Source organism: Lasiosphaeria miniovina (genome assembly GCF_030549165.1).
Source record: "Lasiosphaeria miniovina strain SMH2392-1A chromosome Unknown B0T26scaffold_2, whole genome shotgun sequence".
Taxonomy (NCBI): domain Eukaryota; kingdom Fungi; phylum Ascomycota; class Sordariomycetes; order Sordariales; family Lasiosphaeriaceae; genus Lasiosphaeria; species Lasiosphaeria miniovina.
In genome coordinates this window covers 3455292-3477082 of record NW_026848221.1, presented here as the reverse complement: position 1 = coordinate 3477082, position 21791 = coordinate 3455292, and the positions used below count along the sequence as shown (strand labels likewise).

Genomic DNA, 21791 nt, shown 5'->3' with positions numbered 1-21791 from the left:
CAACGGCAACAAACGGCAACAGCAACAGCGTCGGCATCGGCATCTGTCACTGCGACTGACAATGCGGCTGCGACGTGACTTTGTCTGCTTGTGTTAGAAGCAAAGGACTGGACTGGGCTGGACTGGACTGGGCTGGACTGGACTGGGCTGGACTGGACTGTGCTGGACTGGACTGGACTGGACTGGAGGGAAGCTCATGTGGTCGGTGAGCCCAGGTGGTGCCTGCCCCCGGTTACATTGTCGCACCCCAAACGCTTGGCCTTTGCAACGCCTGCTACCCCGCCTTTGGCCTCGTGGGTGTCAATTCCCAGAAACCACCTGGGGCTAAAACATGCCGGCGGGTATGTATTGCAGCTCACATGCTGAATGCGCGGTTCGTCGGTCGATGCAGCCTGCTGCCACGGTTTACGAGAAACGTCGGCTCACGCGGGACGGCAGCTGTGCGGGGTGCAACCATTGAGAAGGTGCGCCAGCCATGCAGTAGAGAGGCCCAGGCAAGTGAGGCGGCCAATGCTGGATCCCGCCAATTCCTGAATGGAAGCGTGCGTTGCTGTGCGTCCACTGTGCGAGGGTTGCGGTGCAGAATGCGGAGATATCCCCAATCACAATGGCCCGCAGTTGTGTCAGCGTGCTGTTGGTCGTTCCCTCGCTGGCCTGCCGTGGTTCCTAAGGTACATGCCTAGCTCCATCAGTCCGGCTACCCATTTTATCCAATGCACATCGGAGGGGTTTGCTTAACGAAGCATCCCCAATGATTGCATGCATGTCGGAGGTGACCGACCACCTCCAGCTGCCTTGAAGATGTTAGTGTTAGCCACGCCGGTCAGTTAAGACCTTCGCAGTCTTTTTGGTGACGGTTTGTTGCTTCAGGATCCGAAATAACGGGGTTTCGAGCATTGGCTGTCCTATATCCGGGCAATTGAGCGGTTTCTAGGAATGAGGTAGCCGTACCTCTTTTTTCCAGAATATCGCGGCTTCGCCAATGAGCGGAAAAGCAGAAGCTTGCCAGCTCGGTATCCGCCAGCTCGGTATCCGCCAGCAACTTTTTCGCCCCAATTCGATCGTGAATTTGTAACTGGCAAGGCCACCTGTCTCCGCGTTTCCGGGGGGCGTGCTACGGCGGTGTTTCACCGGTAGGCCAATCGATGAGTTTGTATTTGTTTGGCAACCTTGTCCCTTCCCGAATAGCAAGATTAGACTGTCAAGTCCCAGCCTCCCAACCTCCCAGAATTGCATGCTCCGTGGCTTTGCTAAGAGAGATTAGTTCCGATGTGACTTGGAATAAACCAGCCAACGAGGCGACATCTGCGAATGGTCAGTTTGCCGGTTTCTAGCCTTAAGTCTCGAAACTGGCAGCAACACAATGTAGACATAAGTGGGCGAGTAAAAGCAGCAACACAATGTAGACATAAGTGGGCGAGTAAAAAGCAGCAAGTCTATTTGTGACTATCGCATATGTACAGGGCCACTTGGATGCGTGCTCCGCAGTATCTCATTGCCTCGCAGCGGCAACCGGCTCCCACGCCTGGATCTTGGGCTTCGTTCTGTGGATGTGTAAGCAAAGATCTGGCCGTTTCGCAGGTGCCACGAGCTCGACCTACGTATTATACGGCTTGTAGGCTCCCCTTGTCTGCGTGTGGTTGGGAATGTGGTGAGGGGACGCCCAGCTGCGGTTCGATACAGCGAGAGGATCCTGGCTGGGCGGCGTGTCGACGCCGTAGGAAATCCACATGTGCCACAGAGGTTCGATGTGGCCACTAAAGGGCGAACTCGCCGTCAGCATGGCTCGCAAATGCATTCCGGTCAAAGTTCCGGCCCTACGACCAGAATCGGGGAGGCTCAACGTACGCGTCATGGTCGTGCTTTGCATAGTCGACCCATCTTGTTCGCACTAAGCCCCAATCAATCCCAGTCAATAAAATTGTCCTTTTCCTAGAGCCCAGGATAAGACAGCGACGCACGCGGGAGCTCCTCGTTGTTCTCGTAGAACTTGTTGCCGAACTTGTCGACGCCGACCAGCACGCCGGCCTTGGTGTCACCTGTGTCGCCCGTCAGTCTCTAACGATACCAAAACTATTTCTTTCGATCCCAGCCATACCAATGTACTATTTGCCGGAACCGGAGCGGTTAGCAGCTGTCGGACGGTCGTGGGACCTAGAAGTCAAGCGGTACGCACGTTGAGTTGATGCCAGAATTCCTGCAGGCGCATTGTCAGCTTGTTATCGCATCCGGCGGATTTTCGGTACGGACCTTGAAGCCAATCTTGCGAAGATTGCCTAGTGTTCGCGTGAGGTACGACATCGTGGCTAGGGCTGCCCAATTGACCGCGGGTGAGGTGATGACGGAGGTTTAATTGACGATTCGTCTCGTCGCGGCGAAGTTGCGTCGAACTGACGCAGTGGGGTTTCTGGGAAGTCCCGAGCCAATGGCGAAGCTCGGAGCTATGGTGGACAGTAGCAGCGCAATAGGCCCCTGCGCCAACCAAGGGCCGGGCTGGCGACACCCAAATTCGGGAAAATTCCGCCGACGACGACTGACAAAATTGAGACGAGAGCTTGCGAGCTTCGACTTTCCCCACCGTTCGTGGCTATGCTGGTAAGGAGTGTTCCGAGATGCTTCAGCAAGCTCAGAGCGCCGGCCTCTCGACCATGCATTAGGGTCGCGAGGCCACAATGCCGACAGTTCTCGATGCCGACGACAGGAGCGCCCAACGCCTCTCCATCTCCCGCCATGTCCAGCGCTGCCATCCTCGAGCCCTTTACGACCGAGCTTGACAGAATCGCGCCCTCGTTCAAGATCAATGGCTCGCAGGTCCGAGTACTGCAAACGCCAGCTGAATTCTACGAGACTCTCAAGGTTGGGCCGGCTGCCCCCCGAGTCTTGCGGTCCCGCCCAAGCTGATCGAGCGGCAGGACAAAATCCGAAACGCTGAGCGGCGCATCTTCTTGTCGACATTATACATCGGCAAGTCCGAGACGGAGTTGGTATTGCTACCTGAACCCTGCTACCTCTGCGTCGGCTGATGTGTCCAAGATTGCCACCCTCCAGGAGGCGCTCCGCACGAAGCCCGACGTCAAGCTCAGCATCCTCACCGATGCTCTGCGAGGTACTCGTGAGGCACCGCAGCCATCATGCGCCTCGCTACTCGCCCCGTTGATTGCCGAGTTTGGGCCCGATCGAGTCGAGGTGCGCATGTACCATACGCCGAACCTGACGGGGTTCAAGAAGAAACACATTCCGAACCGCATCAACGAAGGCTGGGGATTACAGCACATGAAGCTGTACGGCGTAGACGACGAGATCATCCTGTCTGGCGCGAATCTCTCAAGTGACTACTTCACCAACAGACAGGACCGATATCACCTATTTTCGTCCCGAGACATCACCGAGTACTACTCGAATCTTCACGATGCCGTGGCGTCCCTGAGCTTCCTGGTGCAGCCCTCGGACAAGCCGTCTGGGTTCGACATGGCGTGGCCCGACACCAATGCGGCCATCTCTCCGTTGGAGAACCCAAATCACTTCGTCGCCGAGTCCACGAGCCTTTTGGCTCGGTTGATCTCACCTGGGACGGCCCCGGTGACAAAGCCCGACAAGACGATTGCCGGAGCGACGGACACTTCGGTTTACATTCTGGCGCAACTCACGCAGTTGCTATCGCCGGATTCGTCAACCGAGCTTCCGGCGATCACACATGTCCTCAAGACACTGTCGTCTCCACAATATGCCAAGTCGTCCTGGACGTTTACCGCAGGATACTTTAACCCTGCGCCATCGCTGACTAAACTCTTGCTCTCGACGGCGTCGCAAGGCAATACGGTCATCACCGCGTCCCCGTTTGCCAACGGGTTTTACAAGTCCCCTGGCGTCTCGGGCCTGCTGCCAGACGCTTATACCCTCCTGGCGCGTCGGTTTGTACACGCAGTCTACCAGCACAACCGCGAGACGGCGATTACTCTACGAGAATGGAGAAGGGGCACGGTTGGTGTGCCTGGCGGGTGGACATATCACGCCAAAGGGTTATGGGTCACTCTGCCAGGGAGTGAAGACCCATCGATCACGCTCATTGGTAGCTCCAACTACACAAAGAGGAGCTACTCGCTTGACCTAGAGGCGAATGCGCTGATCGTGACAGAGAACGAAGAGCTGAAGCGGCGCTTAGGCAACGAGCAGCGCTCGCTGCAAGAGAACACGAGCATTGTGACAAGAGACGACTTGGCCAAGACGGATCGCCGCGTCGGACTCAAAGTGCGCCTCGCCATGCTGATGGTGAAGCTCGCAGGAGGTGCGTTGTGAGGGCCTTGGACGTGGTCATCGTTGTCATGCGCACAACATTCCTCAGAGTTGAAATGTATATAATTAAACGAGGCCTGTACCAAGAAGTGTTTAGACTAGATGGTGATTATACCCAAAGTGCGATTTCCATTACTTTCGATCCCATCTTTATCCACCACCCGAGCATTTTCGTTGCGCAGATAAAAACAACAGCCATTTCTTTTCTTGACTCAGGATAGCGCTGCACTCTAACACCCAGCCTAGCAAATGGCTAGATTTTGCTTTATGAGCTGGTACAATGCGTAACACCTCCTTGGCCCGGCAAGAAAGGAGGCCAGTATGGCTAAGGTTGGCTTTGGTAATCCTAGACTTGTGGGCTTTGGTAATCCTAGACTTGTGGGCTTTGGTAATCCTAGACTTGTGGAATTGGGGGAGTCCCATGTTCTCTGTTGGTCTAATTCTCTTTCATTCCGGTTGTGCAACTTAACTAATACGAAGAGGGATAAAGGAAAGAGTTGTGGGGTGTTCCCTTCGAGGCTGTAAGAAACTTTTGTGGACAACAATGGGATTGTTTCTTGGAAAAAAGAAACCGCAGAGCATGGTTAGTAAGTGGCGGCTGGGTAAGGTAGGGAGCGAGTTATAGGGGCACAAAAGCGACGCTCGAGAATGTCCCCGAACAGCCCCGGTACGGTTGGGTCGTGGGACTCGAGGACGACGGATAAAAGACAGCGTAACTCGGAGTCTTCTTGACTCGTTCTTCTTCACTCGCTCCTTGTAGACCGTGACATAGAGCTGACGCTGGGTTAAGTTAGAAATATATCAGCCTTCTGTTGGGTCCTGACACAGGGCAAACAGCAAGGATGGCTCTGTCAGAGCAAACAGCAAGGACGGCTCTGTCAGAGCAAACAGCAAGGATGGCTCTGTCAGCGGTTTGGGTGTTCCTGGGCCTGGCCCACGGGCACATGATAATGAATCGCCCGGTCCCATTTAATCCCGGGAATGTCAGCTTGTCCCCGCTGACTGCTCCCGGAGGCAAGCTTCCGTATCCCTGCCAGGGTCTGACCAGCTTTGACTACCGGACTCCAGTGGTTGCTGGCCAGACAGCCTTGGTCAACTTCACGGGCACCATGCCCCACGGTGGAGGGTCGTGCCAGTTTGGCATCAACTTCCACGGGGAGCCTTACACGACGAACCCGGCCGACTGGAAGACCATCTACACTATCATCGGAGGCTGCCCTGCCGAGGTCACCACCGCGTCAGGCAACCCGGACACGGCTGGTGTTGACTTTGCGGGGCGGAGCGAGTCGGTCCACTGCGGCGATGACAAAGGTGTGAACTGCATTCGGCAGTTCAACATCCCCTTTCCTGTCGACCTCCCCAACGGAAATCACACTTTCGCATTCACCTGGTTTCGGAAGAACACGGCAGGCGAAATGTACATGAACTGCGCGCCTATTTCCATCACCGGCGGTGCGTCGTCGCCAGCCAGCGCGCCCGCCTTTGTCGACAGCCTGCCGAGCATGTTCCTCGCAAACATCAAGGGGCTCACCAACTGCACCACCAACACCACTGGCGAGCACGGCGTCTTCAACATCCCCAACCCCGGCCGGTACGGCGTGCAGCTCATCGAGCCGGACCCGGCCGCCGCGGGCAGCTGTCCGGTGGCGCCGCCAGCTCCGTTCGCTCAAGTGCAGCCACACCTAAACCTGGCAACCTCGCTTCCAGGCCCTCCGTACCCAACCCGCACTGCTTCGAGCTCTGCAGGGACCTATAAGCACACTCTGGACAAGAGAAGCGATGGCCCAGTGGCTCTGATCACCCCGGAACCCATTTACGCCACCGTGACCGTGAAAAGCGGAATCCTGACAGCCATAGCCAGCGACGGAAAGCTGACAGTCATGGCCATCGACGGAAAGCTCACAGTCATAGACGCTGAGCCGACGCCCATGCCTATCCCAGTGCCCACGCCCATGCCTATCCCAGTGCCATCGCCAATGCCCGAGCCGACGCCGTCGCTGGCCCCTGTGTCTACTCCCCCACGCCCTACAGGCACAGGGACGGGCAAGGGCAAGGGCAAGGGCAAAGGAAGCGACACTAGCACGAGCACAACCACAACCACGCGGACAAAGAAAAGCACACACACCACCAGCAGCTTGGCACCAGGAGCAGCAGCAACGGGTAGCTCCCACTCCAACTCCCACGATGACGATGACATCGCTAGCGTCGCGTGCAGCGTGGCCAACGGCGCCGTGTTCTGCATCGGCGACGCCAAGTTCGGGGTCTGCAAGGACGGCCGCGCCGTGCCGCAGACGCTGCCCGCTGCGAAGATGTGCCAGGGCGGCCGCGTCACGGGGCGGTTCCGCAAGTGCAAGCGCGGCAGCCCGGCAAGGCGGCGGCGGTCGTGGTTCTTCTGAGGTGTAATCAATCAACGAGGCTGGATCGGTAGTGACGTGGTCGGCTGTGTGTGTAGGTACCTATGAGCAAGGACTGATAGAATACTAGTAAGAATAAATAGACCGGACTGAATTCGGCAACATTGTCTCGATTCCCCCCTATTTTATTTCTGTTTGAATATTGTGTTTCTGTGAGACTGTGAGTGTAGTGAATGTGTTCATGTGCCAGACGAACCGTCAACACCACCCGGGGCTGTGGCTGATATATGTCCAGCGCCGTGTAGTAGGATTGATGGCCCCGAAGTCGTGGTTGTTTGGATAACCCCCCTCGGCCTCCCTGACGTACCTTGTTGTCTCTTGATTTGATTCCGAGTCCATTCTCTAATTTCGCCGCAGTATCGGGTCAGCAACGGAATTAGCCAGGAACTAACATATCATGATGCCTGTGCAATGTGCATTCGGGAGGAAGAGGGCCCAAGCATCCCCGGCCTCGTCGCCCTCAGGATGACAAACTACGCTCTGCTCGGCGAGTTTGCACGGAGGAACACTAAGGGTGGTCTTACAGCCTACAGGTGGAAATGACCGGCCAGACCTGATGAAACATGGCCCCCGGGCCTGAGGCCGACTTCGCGCCAAGCCGCTAAGTAGCCCAGTTAAACCCCAGGAAGGCTCAAAAAGCGAGGCCGAGTCCGAGGCAAGAGATTGAAGGAGTGCCGGAAGTGACAACCACCCAGGTAAAAACCGAACCCCTTTTAATTCCGCCCGCAGCTGCGCGGCACAAGGCAGACGACGGGCGGCAACTCGCGGCTAGGGGGCTCCAAAATAGCTCCCAAGTAAATAATTATAAGGATATGAACCGGAGCCCACGGCGTGTAAGCACTTTGACACCAGGCGCCTGGCTAGCAAGACATTGCCGTCGTCGCTCTTTTTCCTTCACGGTGTTGCGTCTTTGTCACTCATTTCAGTCCTTCGTTTTTGCTTCTTTGCGGTCTACGACCCGTCGACGTTCTCTTGCACGTTTTTTCTCGTTCTTTTGCCAGCGAAACTCTGTCGGCGGCATCTCTTCAACAAGCTCGACTGTGTCACGTTTTGTGAACAATCAACACACGTCCGGCACAATGCCCTCTTCACTTCTCTTCGGCCTGGCGGCGTCCCTCTCGCTGGCGGTGCCGGCCTACGCCGGCTTCCAGGTCCAGTGCTTCAGCCGGCTTTTCGACGAGCGGCTCGACCCCATCGTCAACCCCGGCAAGCTCTCTGGCCACGTCCACGTCATCTCGGGCGGCAATGGCTTCGCCGCTGCCATGGACTTTGACCGGGCGCGGGCGTCATCGTGCACGACGTGCAACGTGCGCGACGACCTATCCAACTATTGGACGCCCAAGATGTACTTCCACGCCCAGAACGGCAGCTTCCTCCCGGTCCCCGTTGTCGGAGACAACCAGTACGGCAACATGGGCGGCATGGTCATCTATTACAAGTGAGGCGGCTTCTGGCTCTTTGCAAGATCTGGGTGCTGACTGGCTGAAAAAAAAACAGCGACAACCGAGGCGACGTGCCCACCGACACCATCCACCCGTTCCCGCCCAACTTCCGCATGCTGGCCGGCAACCCGTTCAAGCGGAGCGCCACGGCGGACGAAGCAGGGCAGGCGGTGCACATGAAGTGCCTCGGCGACGGCGGCAACGTCAACTACCCGGGGTTCCCGCCGCGCAAGTGCTCGGGCGGCATCCGCGCCGAGGTGGTCATGCCGTCGTGCTGGGACGGCGTCAACGTCGACTCGCCCGACCACAAGTCCCACGTGGCGTACCCCGTCGGTGCCGTCGAGGGCGGCCGCTGCCCGCCCACGCACCCCAAGCGCCTCTTCTCCATGTTCTACGAGGTCACATACTCGACCGAGGTGTTCCAGGACATGTGGCCCGACGGCGGCAGCGGCCAGCCGTTCGTGCTCTCCAGCGGCGACCCCGTCGGCACGGGCTTCCACGCCGATTTCCTGAACGGCTGGGACGTCGCCGTGCTGGCCAACGCGGCGGCCAGCTGCCAGAACACGCTGACGCCCAACGGCAACCGCTGCCAGCCCGACTACGCGGGCGCCGACAAGGTCCTACGCCACATGACGGACCAGGGCGAGGCGTTCGCCTGCAAGCTGCCGTCCGTGTCGGGCGAGAGGCCAAACGATGTGCTCGGCGCCCTCCTCGGCTGCAACCCCCTCACCGACACCGAGGCGGCTGCCCGCGCAGTCAGCTGCGGCGGCGCACAGAAGCCGGGCGGCACGGCTTCGTCTGTTGCTCCGTCTCCGTCTCCGTCTCCGTCTCCCTCTCCGGCATCCCCCGCTAGCACCGACACCAGCAGCAGCAGCAGCAGCAGCAGCAGCGCGAACCCTGTCCCTACCACCCTCGCAACCGCAACCAAGCCGACTTCGGCTTCCACCTCACCCTCCATACCAACACCAACCAGTACCACCCTCGCCAACGTCCCCCTCCCAGGCGGCGGCTCCTTCACCGATACGACGCCCCTCAACTTCTCATACATCGGCTGCGCGGCCGACGACCCGGCGGCGCGCACTTTTGCCGGCAGCAAGTGGGTCGCGCTGGCGGACATGACAGTCCCGAAATGCCTCGCGTTCTGCAGAAGCAACAGCTACGCGTTCGCCGGCGTCGAGTGGGGGTCTGAGTGCTTCTGCGGGAATGCGTTGCCGGCGGGCCGTGCCCCGGTGCCTGGGGCGGTGAACAAGTGTGTCAAGCCGTGTAATGGCGATAGCAAGCAGACGTGCGGTGGCGGCGGGGCCATGTCGTTGTACAAGGCTTGTGGGGCGGCGCAGGAGTGTGTCAATCAGCCGGTGCTGAGGCGGCGTCGGGGGTTCTTGTTTGCTTGATTTTCTGCTGGTGAGGTGGAAACAGGAGCGGATTCAATTGTGTTCGATTCTCAGGTGTGTGTTTTGTATATTCTTTGTGGCTCGATGCTTCGAGTAGAACTCTTTTTCTTTTTTTCCCCGGAGCCGTGTGTTGGTGCGGCTTTGCAGATTGAAACTGCTCTTTGTATTTTATTTTGCTCATTCGTGTATATCATTCGATTCTTGACCGCCCCACGCAGCGGCATGCTTTGTAGCCTATTTATCTTAGGTACCCAATTAGACTACCTAACATGCTCCGTTTTTCTTGTGAAGGGGACTACCATTGACGAAGGTTTAAACCTCTGGCCTCGTCTTTTGTAGGGGGGGCTGATGTTTTTGGTTGATTAAGTCAGGTGGTCTGCTTATGGAACACCCCTGGATTTGGAACAAGGTTTGTCATCAAGGACTTGCCGCTCGCCACCCAACTCACCTATTTCAATCGCTTGCAACTCGACCAATTCTGCTTCAATACTTATCTTCTTTTCTCCATTCAATTGAGAAATGAAAGATGAAGCGATATACTCAGTTGGATTTGCAGAATGCGCTGGCAGAGTATGCAGAAATCGGCTTACTCCGTAGCTCTGCTGAAAATCACGGCATCCCCCCTACTACTCTCTTTAATCGGGTTCGTGGTTCTGAGCTAGCCTCCAAGGCCCAAATTCTTAATCAAAAGCTTTCTCCGGCTATGGAAGAACGCTTAACCGAATGGATTCTATTCCAAGGGTCGCTCGGTCACCCTCCAACCCACGCCCAAATTCGGAAACTAGCTAGAAGAATGCTCGAAGATAACGAGACCCTCGGAAAACGCTGGACTAGCCGGTTTTTGGCTAGAAATCCATCTATTTCTACAATTAGGCCTCGGAGAATCCATGCAAACCGTGCTGATCGAGCCTGTGAGGCCGTTGTGAGGGCCTGGTCCTCCAGACCTCCCAGACGCTCTGACTAATCAGACGCCAGTCGGGTGGATCCACCCGACTGACCAATGGAAGCTCGGCCAGAGCCCCACCTTGAGACGCGTCCTGGAAGAATCTCGCGAGGGGAGGCTTTTGCTTCTTTTCCCTTTTCTCTGTAGTTTAGAATCTTCGTCCATAGCGCCCCATAGAGGAGTTCCGCCCTCATTCCAAGCCGGCCGTGACAGCCGTTATCCGGCCTTGGTTTGACTATTTGAAGCCTCCAGGCGTGGAGGCTATTCCAGCCAAGCATAGGTATAATATGGATGAAACTGGCATTGCTTCTGGCATTGGAGATAACGGCCTGGTTGTTGGATCTAAGAAAAGAAAGAAATTCCAGAAAAAGAAGAAAGGAGACCGAATTTGGACCTCGATTATCGAATGTATTTCCGCTGACGGCCGGTATTTGAACCCAGTCGTCATTTTCAAAGGTGGAAGCCTTCAACAACAATGGTATCCACGCGATTTACAGCCATTTAAGGGCTGGAAGTGGAAACCCACTGAAAACGGCTGGTCTGACGATGATACTGCCGTCGCATGGCTCCGCAATATCTTTCTTCCAGAGACTCGGCCAGCTACCCCCTCGGAGAAGCGCCTCCTTATTTTAGATGGCCACGGTAGTCATACCACCGAAGAATTCATGTGGCTAGCCTTTTCTAATAACGTACAACTGTTATTTCTACCAGCCCACACCTCCCACGTTCTCCAGCCCCTGGATTTATCGGTTTTCGGCCCTCTAAAAGCCCGGTACAGAGCCAAGCATAACGAGGTTGTTTCCGGCTTCGACGAAGGCACTGTTGCTGAAAAGAGGGCCTTCCTAGAATGCTACCGGCAAGCCAGGGTCTATGGAATGACTGAATCTAATATCAAAGCCGGCTGGAAAGCTACAGGCCTCTGGCTGGTCAGCCTCAGGAAGCCCCTTAGCAACGGCCTTGTTATTAAGAATTCTAACGGCGACGTTGGTCAACTGACCTCTACGGTTTCTATAGACCTTCAAGAGGTCCATAACCCCATTCTAAATAAGAATTCGGAGGGCCGGCCTATATGGTTTACCCCTAAAAAGCCGAAGGATTTCCGTATTCAGGGGCAGGTTTTTCTAGCCGGCCAGAAACGGACTGCCAACGACCGACTTTTCATACGCAAGGCCGCAAAAGCCTTCGATTACGTGGTTTTCCAACTAGCCAATACGGCGCATCAATTGGAGGCTGCAGAAAAAAGCCTAGAACGCACAAGAGGCCGAAAGAGAAGGAAGGTCCAAGTCGACCCTAATACGCAGTTCGCTGGAATTGAGGAGGTTCGTGCCTCACAGAGAGAGGCTGGCAGAGAGGACCTTGGTTATTCTGAAAGAGAAGAATCAGGAGAATCCGATACTGAAGACTTCATCATTGTAGCTAATTAATTGACAAAGTTGTTGGCAATTGAAGTTTGTGGTGTTGTGCGGGGTCCGATTCAGGGGCTGTTCCATAGGCAGGGGTGTTCCAAAAGTCCCCCACCTGACTTATCTGGAACGAGGATCAATGGGACCCTATTGGTGCAATGGTTTCTGGCGGAGGCTCTAAGTGTCTTGAAGTGTTTTCCAGTCAAAGTCGAGCTAGTGCCGATCTGGGCTAGAGGAAAGCGGCGCGAGATCACGGTCGTAGACTTGACCGGGGTTTTAGAAGGGAGTTTGTTAGTTTGAGGCCATGAAACAGTCGAACTCGGTCCTTGAATTTCTAGACAAGCGGGACAACTGAGGAGTCATTTATGTAATAATTAAGTAGGTTATATAATAATCAAGTAGGTTATGTAATAATTAAGTAGGTTATGCAATAATTACGTAGGTAGTTAAACTGTTGGAACAACGCGCTAGTCAGCCACAGATGTGGTGGTGGAGGGGCAAGCAGCCACATGTGGCTGTGGAGGGGCAGGGGGCAAGGCCACCGAACCTAAATAAGTGGCCGACGGCCACTTCCACCTTCCTTCTCAGAGACACATAGACAACGAAATCCAACACTTGAACCACCAGTATACAGCGCGCAGCGCGCCCTGTTGATTCCAGTACCGGTACCTGGTGATTCCAACATAAACACAGACGGAGTAATATCAACTAAACGTAATAATAGTATTATGCGTTCAAGTGTTTAAATCTAACCCCCAAATCTACAATGCGTCAGCTTCACTCTCTGCCATTATCCCTTTTATTCAATCAAAAGCAACATTCCACCCACGCCCGCTCATTAAACGCCACGCTCTTGCAGTCTATTCAGCTGTCCGGCACGGACATTTTTACACGCAAAGAAACAATTTACGACAGTACAAAAGGGTCATATCGACAGGTTGACAGGCAACTCGTCTCTCATAATGTAGACTTCGCCGATAAGGACCACACAGCCGACGGTCATGGCGAGGGCGATGATGGGTAGGTTCTCGCGGGCAAAGTCGACGCCGCGTACGTGGATGTGCTTGCGGCCGAGGATGTCGCGCCACAGCAGCCCGGCCAGCGACGCGCTGAACGTGGTGCTGAAAGCGCCGTAGTTGACGCCGAGCGCCATGGCGTACACGGTGGCCCAGAAGGTGCGGTTGCTGATGGGGATCAGGTTCTCGGCGTGGATGGCCTGCCACGCCTGGATGACGCGCGAGAGTAGGATCGACGCGCCAATGTTTGTGCCCGTGAACTGTTACATGTCAGTATTTCGTGTCTGAAAAGTGATTGTCAGGCTTGACAATGACTCACGTTGCAGATAACCACAGACAAGAACCCCATGCCGCCGATGGCGCCGACTGTTCCCGTCTTGTCAACCCAGTGGTCCCACCCGTGGGCAAACACCTCGACCCAGCCCTTGGTGACGAGAGCCTGCACCAGCACAAACATGGAAAAGGCAAACGGCACGAGGGCAAAAGGCAAATGCGTGACCACGGCCGTGACGGTGGGAAACGTCTCTTGCGACCATCTGTATGCGCCGGCGACGACCGACACGAGCGTCGCCCGCTCGTCGGGCTTTTGAGCGCCCACGCCCTTCTCCAAGGCCAAGTCTCGCCCTGCCTCGTCCAGCTCCGTGCTCGACGACAGATCGACCGGCGGGCTCTTCTTGGGGTCGCCCTGGCTAGAGCGACTAGGAGGCTCCTTCTCTGAAGTAATCTCGTCGCCCGTCGTGGCGCCGCCAGCTGCAACAATCTTGTCCTGTGGTGATGAGTCGGTTGGTGCCTGGCCCTTGTCTGCCGAGCCCGTCTTTTCCGCGCCCAAGGGCGCCAGTCTCGCAGCCTCCCGCTCCTTCAGCGCGCGCTCACGTCTGGCCTCTTCGACTTCCCGCCGGCCCTTGCGGGCGATTTCTCGTGTCTCGTGGCGCTTCATCCACCCAGACCCAACGTCCCAGCACAGCATGACAAAGGCCGCAGGCACCGTCACGTAGAAGACGGGATGCGCGCCGATCTCGGTGCTGGCGGCGTTGAGCGCCAAGACGGTGACGAGGGTGGCGGCCATGATGGCAGCGCCGAACCAGGCGCCCCCCTTATCCAGGAAGGGGTTCATGATCTCCTCGAGCGAGAGGAGGTTGCCGTGTTCGCCGTTGGCGTGGTGATTCTCTTCCTCCTCGGCGGTGCCTCTTGCGTGGGGGATGTTGGGATTCACAGGTTTCTTGGCTCGCAGATTCTCAGGCAGCTCGTGCATCTTGATAGAGATGGGGATGAGGTCCTCGCTGGCGAAGATGATGTAGAGCAGGAAGGGGAACAGAATGATGGCGGTCGCGACGACGGGCACAATCATATTGGCCGTATAGTCAATGAACCTAATGCCGAACGCCCCAGCAAGCACGAGGTTTGTGGGGTTGGACGAGACCAGGATGGCCGAGGCGATGTTGGCAACGGCGAACTGGGTGAAGATCCAGGCCCTGGGGTGGATGATGTTGCTCGACACGCGCGTCATGTAGGCGAGGAAGGCAGTGCCAGACAAAATGATGGGGTCATTGCCAATGAAGCTGCCCAAGACAAAGAAAAAGGAGTAGAGGTAGAAGAACAGCCTATTGCCGTTCTTGCCGCCCCATTGCAGCACCCTGAAGGCCAAGTAGCGGATCAGACCGGAGGCGTCGATGGAGATGGCGATGTAGGCAAGGGTGATGAAGAAGGCCATGATGTCGATAGGAAAGATGTTGTCTGCCCCTATGGTGCCGTCGGCCACCTCTTGCCGGCCAATGGCCAGGATGGCGAGCAGAAAGAGATCCGCGATGAGAGGAGCCGTGACAAAGTTGACCGGAAACCTCAGCCGGACGAACCGCGACCGGGGCTTCTCAAGATCGAGCTCATGGCCCGGGAGGCGGTCTGGCCTGGGCGCGATGATGCGCATCCAGCTTAGGAAATCCAGAAAGGCGTTTGAAAGCCATCGTGGAAGGTAGACGGGGATGTGGAAGGGGGAGATGACGATGATGTCTGTGCGCAGGGGGGAAGGTTTGGGTTAGCTTGGATGCTGCTTGAATGAATTAGTCGGTCAAAACGGACTGTGAATGGCCTGGGATTGGTCCTCGTCCTTCTCGCCCAACGTGTGATGCTCCAGTCATCAAAACCAGGCATCAGAGAGATGCACGCAGAGTGAATGAGAGCGTAGGTGAGAGAGCGTAGGTGAGAGAGCGTGGGTGAGAGAGCGAGACAGGGCAGGTGAGTGTGCAATTTTTGTGCAAGTTTGGGCGCGACTCACTGGTGGCGACAAAGACAATGAGGGTGACGATGGACCGCCAGTCCTTGATGTCTCCTTTTTCCTGTGTGTCTGGCATGGTTCCTTCAGCGGCTCTGGTCTTGATGGAAAACTGACCTGGCAGAGTCGAGGCCGGCGTGACGACTCTTGCTCAAGTAGATAACCAAAAGTGCAGTCTCGATGGCGCTGGCTAAAACACCAACGGCGAGCAAATCGATGGCGCACGTGGGGAATAGAAATTCTTGATGTGGGGATCGACGACACCCGTCCCAACGCCAACTCCACTGGAGTCGAGGGTATGACGGGCGGCGCGGGCGCCCAGGTTGGAGCGAGCTTGGCACGATTAGTTAGCCCTGCTGGGCACAATTGGCGGCGCGGGGCAGGGAAAGCACAGCCCCTCGCCGCCTCGTCGTCGCCCGCCGCCTGCCCACCGCTGTTTGTCGCCTTTGCCGTCCGTTTTCTCATCCATCCCCGGCCTCGTCGTCCTGGTGTGTTGGTCACGTTTGTTGGACCGACAAAACAAAAATCAGCTTATCATCCCGGGAGCCGCCAGCCTCGAGGTTTCATGTGTGCTGCCCTGGACTGTGCTACAGTACTAAGCTGGGGCAAAGCTGGCGCATGAGGTAAGGTAAGAGCTAACGTTCCCTTCCCATGTCTTTTGGTGGGACTTGTCGGCTGGACGCAATTCTCAGCGCAAGCGCCAGCAGAAATCCCATCCTCAACGGTTCACTATTTGTCGCAAAACACAAAAGTTGCCTAGCTACTGTTTTACAATTACGGCGTCGCAAGTGTTGGTGATGTTAGCGACGTTGTGACCTCCCAGCCCAGGGCAGCCCAGTGCCGTCCGAAGTGAGCAAGGACGTCGAGCAGCGAAGGATGAAGCGCCTCGCGGCGGGCCGCAGAGGCAATCCAATTCTCTTGGAATCCCTCCACAACATCGACCCAACCTAACCCCAGCGGGCTCGCATCCTCCCCCCCCCATCGAATTTACGTGGTATTTGGTGCCGGAATGCTGAGGAACGCAATTGGCCATCAGGCTGGACACGCGACCGCTTTGTGAACCCGGAATGCCATGTTGTGGTCTCCCCATCTTGGCAGCTCGGAGCAGTTCGGAGCAGTCACTGCAGCGAGTACGAGGTGGTTCGCCAATCTGTCTCTCCTTCGGTGGCCCTTCGGTGACCCTTCGAGAACTGGCGTGGCTTTTTGATCAACGCAGGATGCAGAACCAGTCGCCACACGTCGCCCCAGCCCTCTCCGATCTTGGCAGTGCTGTTCATTCGGCATTGCTTTTCATTCGGCGTTGCTTCCATGCGTCTTCGATGGCTTCCACTCTATTCCAAATGGAGCTAATATTGAGGTGCCGTATTCCACATTGCGAATCGGCACTGCACGCCCGGCTTTGGTTTGAACGATGCATTCAGTGGTAGCCTTCCAATGGAGATATTAGCAGCAAACATCACCCCGTGCGTCTGCCCACAGCCTTGCCATTTCTCTCCTTCGATAATGTAAATGGACCAAGTCCGCCTCGCACCTTTAAATCGGTGAGCATTCTTCCAAGGCCACCTCTCCACCATACCTTGTGCTGTGAGTTCAGAGTATTCCTGGACTGTCAGTCTTCAAGCGTCGAACGCCTAGCAGCCGCCATCAGCTGTTTTGCAACGTCCCTTTGGACGAGTCGGAGTCGAGGACTCGAGAGGTTATGCCGGTGGTCTCGTCGTCCTCGCTGCTGCGGCCTTTAGTCAACGGCAACCTTGGCGCCAATACTTCTTTGTCACTCGCTACGAATCGGTCGTCCGATGCAATAATCCAAGTCGTTTGCGCCTGGCCCGTGTCTGGCCAGTACGGGGCCGGCTCGAGAGTTCTGTAAGCTGTCCACGTCTTTGCATTGTGCATATGTAGATATACACCAATGCAACGCAACGATGATGCCCCTGACGTTTATTGTGGCCAATACAGTTACTATGTGCTCGTTGCCGCCTGTCTCCTTGCCCGAAAGGCTACCTGGCTCCGCGGTCCTTGCCTAGTCGCTGCCCTTCTCTTCCCAGCCGTCGCAGCCATTCACGGCATCGTGTTAGCAGCAGTCCATGTCGATGGCAAGCTCAAACCCCCCTTCCAGTTCAGAGACCCCAGCTGACACGTCACATGCATGCTTCAGGCGCCGTTGACATGGACCTTTATGGCGCGTTTCAGCTCTGCTCCATAGGAGTACTGACTGCTCCAACCACTGTCAGGCTGTCTTCAACCTACTTCAACGACCCGGGTCGGAATACCATATTCTTGTGGACTGGCCTTGTTCTTGCAGGTGAGCAACTGTCCCCCCCTAAACGGACGAAGGTGCCTGACAAAGGTATGTCCATCAAGGGCTCGTAAGCCTGACGGTTGAGTTCTACCGAAGCAACACATTTCCGTGCTCGGTCGACGATTTGGGAACCGCCTTCTCCTCCGAGGTGGCTGCAAATCTGGACAGATTCCCCTATGGCACAGCAACATGCGGCCTCACCTGCTCGAGCCCTGGCGGCCCGTCGTCTCCTTTGCGGCAGGACGCGGCGAACAACATCTACGTCGTCCCTGCCCCTACCAGGCTCCCTTTCGGCACCGGTACCCTTCTCGCCGCCGCCTGCGGTATCCCGGCGATCCTGTCGCTCGCCTTTATGTTCAATAAGATCCTCGAGATCAACTGGAAATCGCGCTTCGGTAATGTGAACCAGGACGAGCTTGTTAACGAGCCCATCCAAGGCACCAATGGCGCCACCCCGGGCACAATGAAGAATGTCAACAAGATGGTCCGCGACCTGTTGAGTGCCATCGAGGTCCCCGTATCCGGCGCTGCTGTTCTAGCTATTCTCGTCATCGGAGAGACAAATTTCTTCAGCGGCCAGGTTAGGTACCAGACTGAGCCCATGGCCAGTATTGGTAAGTGGCATATGCGACTCGTGGCAGTCAGGGGAGGTTCACTAACATTTGCGTCATCTCCCAGGCCAGTGGGCGCCAGTGGTAGGCACTTTGCTTGCTGCGCTTGGGTCGCTATATCTTCTCCTAGCCGCGGAGGAGAACGAAAACGAGTGCAACTGCCCGCATAACTACCACTACCAACATGGCCGGGCTGACCGGCATTCTGCGTCGAGGTGCGATCAAGACATCCGAAGTAGCCAAGACAATACGATTGCACATCGGCCTTCCATGCAAGAAGTTGACATAGGCATGCTTGGACACCCCCATTTCTTCACCAGTTCAGGAGCCCCCGAAATGGGGACTCATCCATCTCATGAGCTGGCGCGGCCTGTGACCCGCCACACCGTATTCGACATTGACCACAATAACAGCCGACGCAGAGTGGCCAAGGCACTTACCCAGTTCACCAACTGGCTTGGCGTCGCCGCGCATGTCGACGACTCCGAGTTCAAGCGTGGAAGGGCGACCGACTATCCCGAGATACCGGGCGAGCGCCACCGGAACCCGGAGCTATCTCGCATCAGGGACACGTACAACCCAGCCCGAGACGCCGACGGGAATGCGACCCCGGTCCCTTGGGAGGGCCGGTCGCGGGCCAACAGCTACATGACGGCCGGCTCGACGACCCCGAGAGCAACATCCCCTTCCCCGTCCGCAAGACTGCGGTCCGTCACACTGCCAGATCAGCCGACCACTTCGGGGCTGCTGCGCACCCCTAGCTCGCCGTCTTGGTCTATCCTCCCGCTGGTAGACGCGAGACACGGGAACATCCTCGAGGTACCCCCGCCGAGCCACCACAGCCCGTCGTGGAGCAACGCACACTCGCACCCCCTGACCACGACTTCCATCGTCTCGGTTCCCAGCGGGCCCAGCTCCCCTGCCATTGTGGTCTCATCGGACACGGACGCCATCTCCCGGTCTGATGGCAACCAATTGCCATCGACGGACTTGGCGAGGATACCTTCCTCGGCCGGGGCCCCAGCATCACCGTCGGCAGGAGATCCGCCTCGCTCCCCATGAGCTGACCGGTTACTCGAACTGCATCATTACCACCCACCATTCTGGAGACGGAAACACCAAAGCACGAATGACAGCATGTCGTATCTTGCGGTTGAGCCAGTGGGGTAAATCTTTGGGCCGATACATGAAGCACATACAAATTTCCCAAAGAAGCTGGCCCACCCTGATGTTGCAATAACAAGCCCACAGAGCGGCAATACAACTGTATGATCAATTATGTTATACTTATATACGGGCAACAGGGGGGATACATGTACAATAGGTACTGTTTGGTGATATAAAGCTGGGGGGCCAAGTACTTCGCGTATCCAGGGTATCGGGACAGCGTAGTAGAGGTCGTGAGACAGTTTACGCACATGCAAAAGCCATTTCGCTTTAGTGATAGATATAACTATGGAAGTCGCTCCTCGAGTGGACGAAGAGAAAGTATAAATAACACACGTAAGGAGTTTACGTCCAGACAAGAATGCCAATAGAAGGGAGGGTAACTGCAAGCAAGTACCCCGTTAATGAAGCTGAAGCCGTTCGAACAATTAAAAGTTGCGATACGTGAATGGCGAGGAAGATTTGATCGTGGCGAATTCCCACTTCACATGACCAATCGACGCCATGGAGCATCTGCAAGTGAGCTTGCCTGCGAGGGTAGGGGTAGGGGCAGGGGCTGGGCTAGGGCCAGGGCCAACCTTATTTTATTGTCGTCGAAGACGGGCGGCTTGGACTTGTGAGTCCAGCATTACGAGGTCGACGCCTCTTTTAACTCACTGGTCGCCAGTGAGTCAAGTCGTGATGAAATCTGGGATACGGGAGGAGTGGGTTTCTTCAATATGGCCATGGAGGCGTTGCGTTGGAAGATGGACCAATCCAAGGTATGAGAACCAGCCAGCTGACTTATTATCTTATTCTCCAGGAAAGAGGGAAGAAGGTTGTACTTTCCCGTATTCCGACGTCCGAGGAAACAGTAAACCTGGCTTATACACGAGTCCACCTACCCAATTTTTAGCAGGCCCAACGTAAGATAACTTTTAAAGACGGCAATAGCGAACCAGAGCAACTATCTGGGCAGGTGCTCTAGGTGCCGAAAACCTTTCCAAGGTAACTAAAGTAAATTCTAAAACCGAAATAGGTAGAAAAGCAACCGCACCCTTCCCTAGTCGATCTAAAACTTGAGCAACCTACTCGGAACCGAAATGGACGGACAGGACACGATAATTGTTAGGAAGCGGAGAGCCAACCCCTCCAGCGAAGAAGATGGCGGCGACCCCAAAGTCAGGGAAGTCGCCCAGACCCGACAGTGGCTCCAAGACCTCCTCAAGGACTAGAGAAATGGCCAAAGGGTTATGAGCCCCGCGACCGAAAAGCGAGCCAAAGCGCTCGTTGCTCTCTGCGACACTAAGGAGCTGAACGCAACCACCCTCGAGGTAGTACGCTTCGCAGCAGAGGAGATGGAGAAGCGCCTCGAGCTTGACGAGAAGTATGCACCAGCGCTGGAACGAATTCGGCAGCTGGAGGTCGATTCGTTCCGTCTACGCTACGGCGACTACTTGGCCGCGTACATGCATCGCGTGCGCAAAAACGCGAGAATACTAGGCAGATGGGATCACGACAATTTCCCATCAATACAGTACAGCTCGTCCCTCCACCTGTTCGAAGCGATCCAGAAGCGTGGTAGTTCTTCATGTCACGGCGCTGGACCGATATATACGACAGGCTAGAACACGAGTGGCGGGAAGTCTTTGACCCAGCAGAACCCAACGTACGCGAGGCGCCCCTAAAGCAACTACTATACATCATTGCATTGAGAACCGACTAGAAGGCAGCTGATATATATCATGCGATCGGAGCATACTCTAGAAGAAACAAGGTTGCGCATAGCACGTTTAAGGGCTATGCGAAGCAACACATCGTCTACGAAATGAAGAACGAGCTAGAACAAGACCTCCGCAACCTTGTCGAAGCCCTCAAGGATTGCCGATGGGACGTACCTGCAATCAAGAAGGCAATCCTTTTGACCCATTCGTATGGGATGATGAAACCCGGATGGTCACAGTAGCACAACAGCGACCGCAATCCGAGATCTCTGCGCCACCGGAAGATACTCCACACAACAAGAAGAAGCAAGAGGGGAAGGTGAAGAAGGCGCGGAAAGAAGTGGCCCGCGATGAGTCCAATACCGATGGCGCGGGTCAAGGGGCGGCAGGGAGGAAGAGGAGGAAGAGCTCCTGGATCTCGGCGATCTTTTCTACGAAGAGGTTGGCGAGAATTGAACCTCGGCAACGACTCCCTAGGCATTCCCTAGGGAATCTGTTAGGGTGGACAATGTGTGCATTGGCTAGCTAATTCTAGGGGGAGGAAATCTGTAAGGAAAGAGCACCAACTGGCCGGCCACTGCCCGTTGGCACAAGCCACTAAGCCGCACTACGGCGCCACAACCCACAAGCTTTCACAAGCACACGCAGGACTGAGCCCCTGAGCATGTATATAAACAGTGGCCCTCGCCCCCTTCCTTTGCAAGGGCAAGGTTGAAGTCTTACCCCAATACCAGTCATTGCTCGCACTTGTTACCTTCATTGTGACCACCTTGATCCGGCGTACCTGCCTTCTCTCACATCATACTTCCTAACTTCAGTCCGGCCAGCTAGAATAAATAC

General features: G+C 56.0%; 7 protein-coding genes across 7 annotated transcripts; 5 read left to right on the top strand and 2 right to left on the bottom strand.

Moving 5' to 3' along the window:
• Positions 1–1413: 1413 nt before the first annotated feature.
• Positions 1414–2445, bottom strand: B0T26DRAFT_695617 (NADH ubiquinone oxidoreductase subunit NDUFA12-domain-containing protein). The gene is made up of 7 exons (XM_060441307.1): positions 2251–2445; positions 2177–2197; positions 2099–2105; positions 1962–2039; positions 1849–1891; positions 1602–1757; positions 1414–1544 (listed from the first exon to the last, which is right to left on the bottom strand). Exons 1-7 carry the CDS (start codon positions 2299–2301, stop codon positions 1493–1495), a joined length of 408 nt encoding a protein of 135 aa, XP_060300604.1. The 5' UTR covers positions 2302–2445; the 3' UTR covers positions 1414–1492.
• B0T26DRAFT_695611 (uncharacterized protein) lies at positions 2446–4531 on the top strand. The gene is made up of 3 exons (XM_060441306.1): positions 2446–2856; positions 2913–2984; positions 3034–4531. The coding sequence occupies exons 1-3, from the start codon at positions 2590–2592 to the stop codon at positions 4294–4296; spliced, it is 1602 nt and encodes a 533-aa protein (XP_060300603.1). The 5' UTR covers positions 2446–2589; the 3' UTR covers positions 4297–4531.
• A 658-nt stretch (positions 4532–5189) lies between these two features.
• B0T26DRAFT_639883 (uncharacterized protein) lies at positions 5190–6689 on the top strand (the record flags this gene model as incomplete). Its single annotated transcript, XM_060437177.1, has 2 exons — positions 5190–5936; positions 6279–6689. The coding sequence occupies 2 exons, from the start codon at positions 5190–5192 to the stop codon at positions 6687–6689; spliced, it is 1158 nt and encodes a 385-aa protein (XP_060300602.1).
• Positions 6690–7786: 1097 nt separating this feature from the next.
• B0T26DRAFT_738329 (uncharacterized protein) lies at positions 7787–9540 on the top strand (the record flags this gene model as incomplete). The annotated part of the gene is made up of 3 exons (XM_060443582.1): positions 7787–8145; positions 8205–8945; positions 9123–9540. The coding sequence occupies 3 exons, from the start codon at positions 7787–7789 to the stop codon at positions 9538–9540; spliced, it is 1518 nt and encodes a 505-aa protein (XP_060300601.1).
• Positions 9541–12495: 2955 nt separating this feature from the next.
• Positions 12496–15544, bottom strand: B0T26DRAFT_695587 (uncharacterized protein). The gene is made up of 3 exons (XM_060441305.1): positions 15175–15544; positions 13222–14909; positions 12496–13162 (listed from the first exon to the last, which is right to left on the bottom strand). The coding sequence occupies exons 1-3, from the start codon at positions 15248–15250 to the stop codon at positions 12812–12814; spliced, it is 2115 nt and encodes a 704-aa protein (XP_060300600.1). The 5' UTR covers positions 15251–15544; the 3' UTR covers positions 12496–12811.
• Positions 15545–16734: 1190 nt separating this feature from the next.
• B0T26DRAFT_143893 (uncharacterized protein) lies at positions 16735–19339 on the top strand. Its single transcript, XM_060433420.1, has 5 exons — positions 16735–17034; positions 17128–17264; positions 17327–17473; positions 17533–18084; positions 18149–19339. Exons 1-5 carry the CDS (start codon positions 16871–16873, stop codon positions 19141–19143), a joined length of 1995 nt encoding a protein of 664 aa, XP_060300599.1. The 5' UTR covers positions 16735–16870; the 3' UTR covers positions 19144–19339.
• Positions 19340–19967: 628 nt separating this feature from the next.
• Positions 19968–21747, top strand: B0T26DRAFT_799670 (uncharacterized protein; the record flags this gene model as incomplete). Its single annotated transcript, XM_060446981.1, has 8 exons — positions 19968–20009; positions 20051–20101; positions 20343–20408; positions 20463–20808; positions 20856–20896; positions 21005–21121; positions 21202–21392; positions 21487–21747. 8 exons carry the CDS (start codon positions 19968–19970, stop codon positions 21611–21613), a joined length of 981 nt encoding a protein of 326 aa, XP_060300598.1. The 3' UTR covers positions 21614–21747.
• Between the last annotated feature and the right edge of the window lie 44 nt (positions 21748–21791).

What these genes read in the sequence shown, in the direction of transcription:
- B0T26DRAFT_695617 (XM_060441307.1), bottom strand. Translation starts at nt 2,301, where the DNA reads ATGTCGTACCTCACGCGAACACTAGGCAATCTTCGCAAGATTGGCTTC. An exon ending in GCAAAGCACGACCATGACGC is followed by an intron (nt 1,758 to 1,848) that starts GTACGTTGAGCC and finishes TTCGCCCTTTAG; the next exon opens with TGGCCACATCGAACCTCTGT. An exon ending in GCCTACAAGCCGTATAATAC is followed by an intron (nt 1,545 to 1,601) that starts GTAGGTCGAGCT and finishes ACACATCCACAG; the next exon opens with AACGAAGCCCAAGATCCAGG.
- B0T26DRAFT_695611 (XM_060441306.1), top strand. Translation starts at nt 2,590, where the DNA reads ATGCTGGTAAGGAGTGTTCCGAGATGCTTCAGCAAGCTCAGAGCGCCG. An exon ending in AATTCTACGAGACTCTCAAG is followed by an intron (nt 2,857 to 2,912) that starts GTTGGGCCGGCT and finishes ATCGAGCGGCAG; the next exon opens with GACAAAATCCGAAACGCTGA. An exon ending in GCAAGTCCGAGACGGAGTTG is followed by an intron (nt 2,985 to 3,033) that starts GTATTGCTACCT and finishes GATGTGTCCAAG; the next exon opens with ATTGCCACCCTCCAGGAGGC.
- B0T26DRAFT_695587 (XM_060441305.1), bottom strand. Translation starts at nt 15,250, where the DNA reads ATGCCAGACACACAGGAAAAAGGAGACATCAAGGACTGGCGGTCCATC. An exon ending in CATTGTCTTTGTCGCCACCA is followed by an intron (nt 14,910 to 15,174) that starts GTGAGTCGCGCC and finishes CCCTGCGCACAG; the next exon opens with ACATCATCGTCATCTCCCCC. An exon ending in TGTCTGTGGTTATCTGCAAC is followed by an intron (nt 13,163 to 13,221) that starts GTGAGTCATTGT and finishes GACATGTAACAG; the next exon opens with TTCACGGGCACAAACATTGG.
- B0T26DRAFT_143893 (XM_060433420.1), top strand. Translation starts at nt 16,871, where the DNA reads ATGCCGGTGGTCTCGTCGTCCTCGCTGCTGCGGCCTTTAGTCAACGGC. An exon ending in GACTGGCCTTGTTCTTGCAG is followed by an intron (nt 17,474 to 17,532) that starts GTGAGCAACTGT and finishes ATGTCCATCAAG; the next exon opens with GGCTCGTAAGCCTGACGGTT. An exon ending in TGAGCCCATGGCCAGTATTG is followed by an intron (nt 18,085 to 18,148) that starts GTAAGTGGCATA and finishes GTCATCTCCCAG; the next exon opens with GCCAGTGGGCGCCAGTGGTA.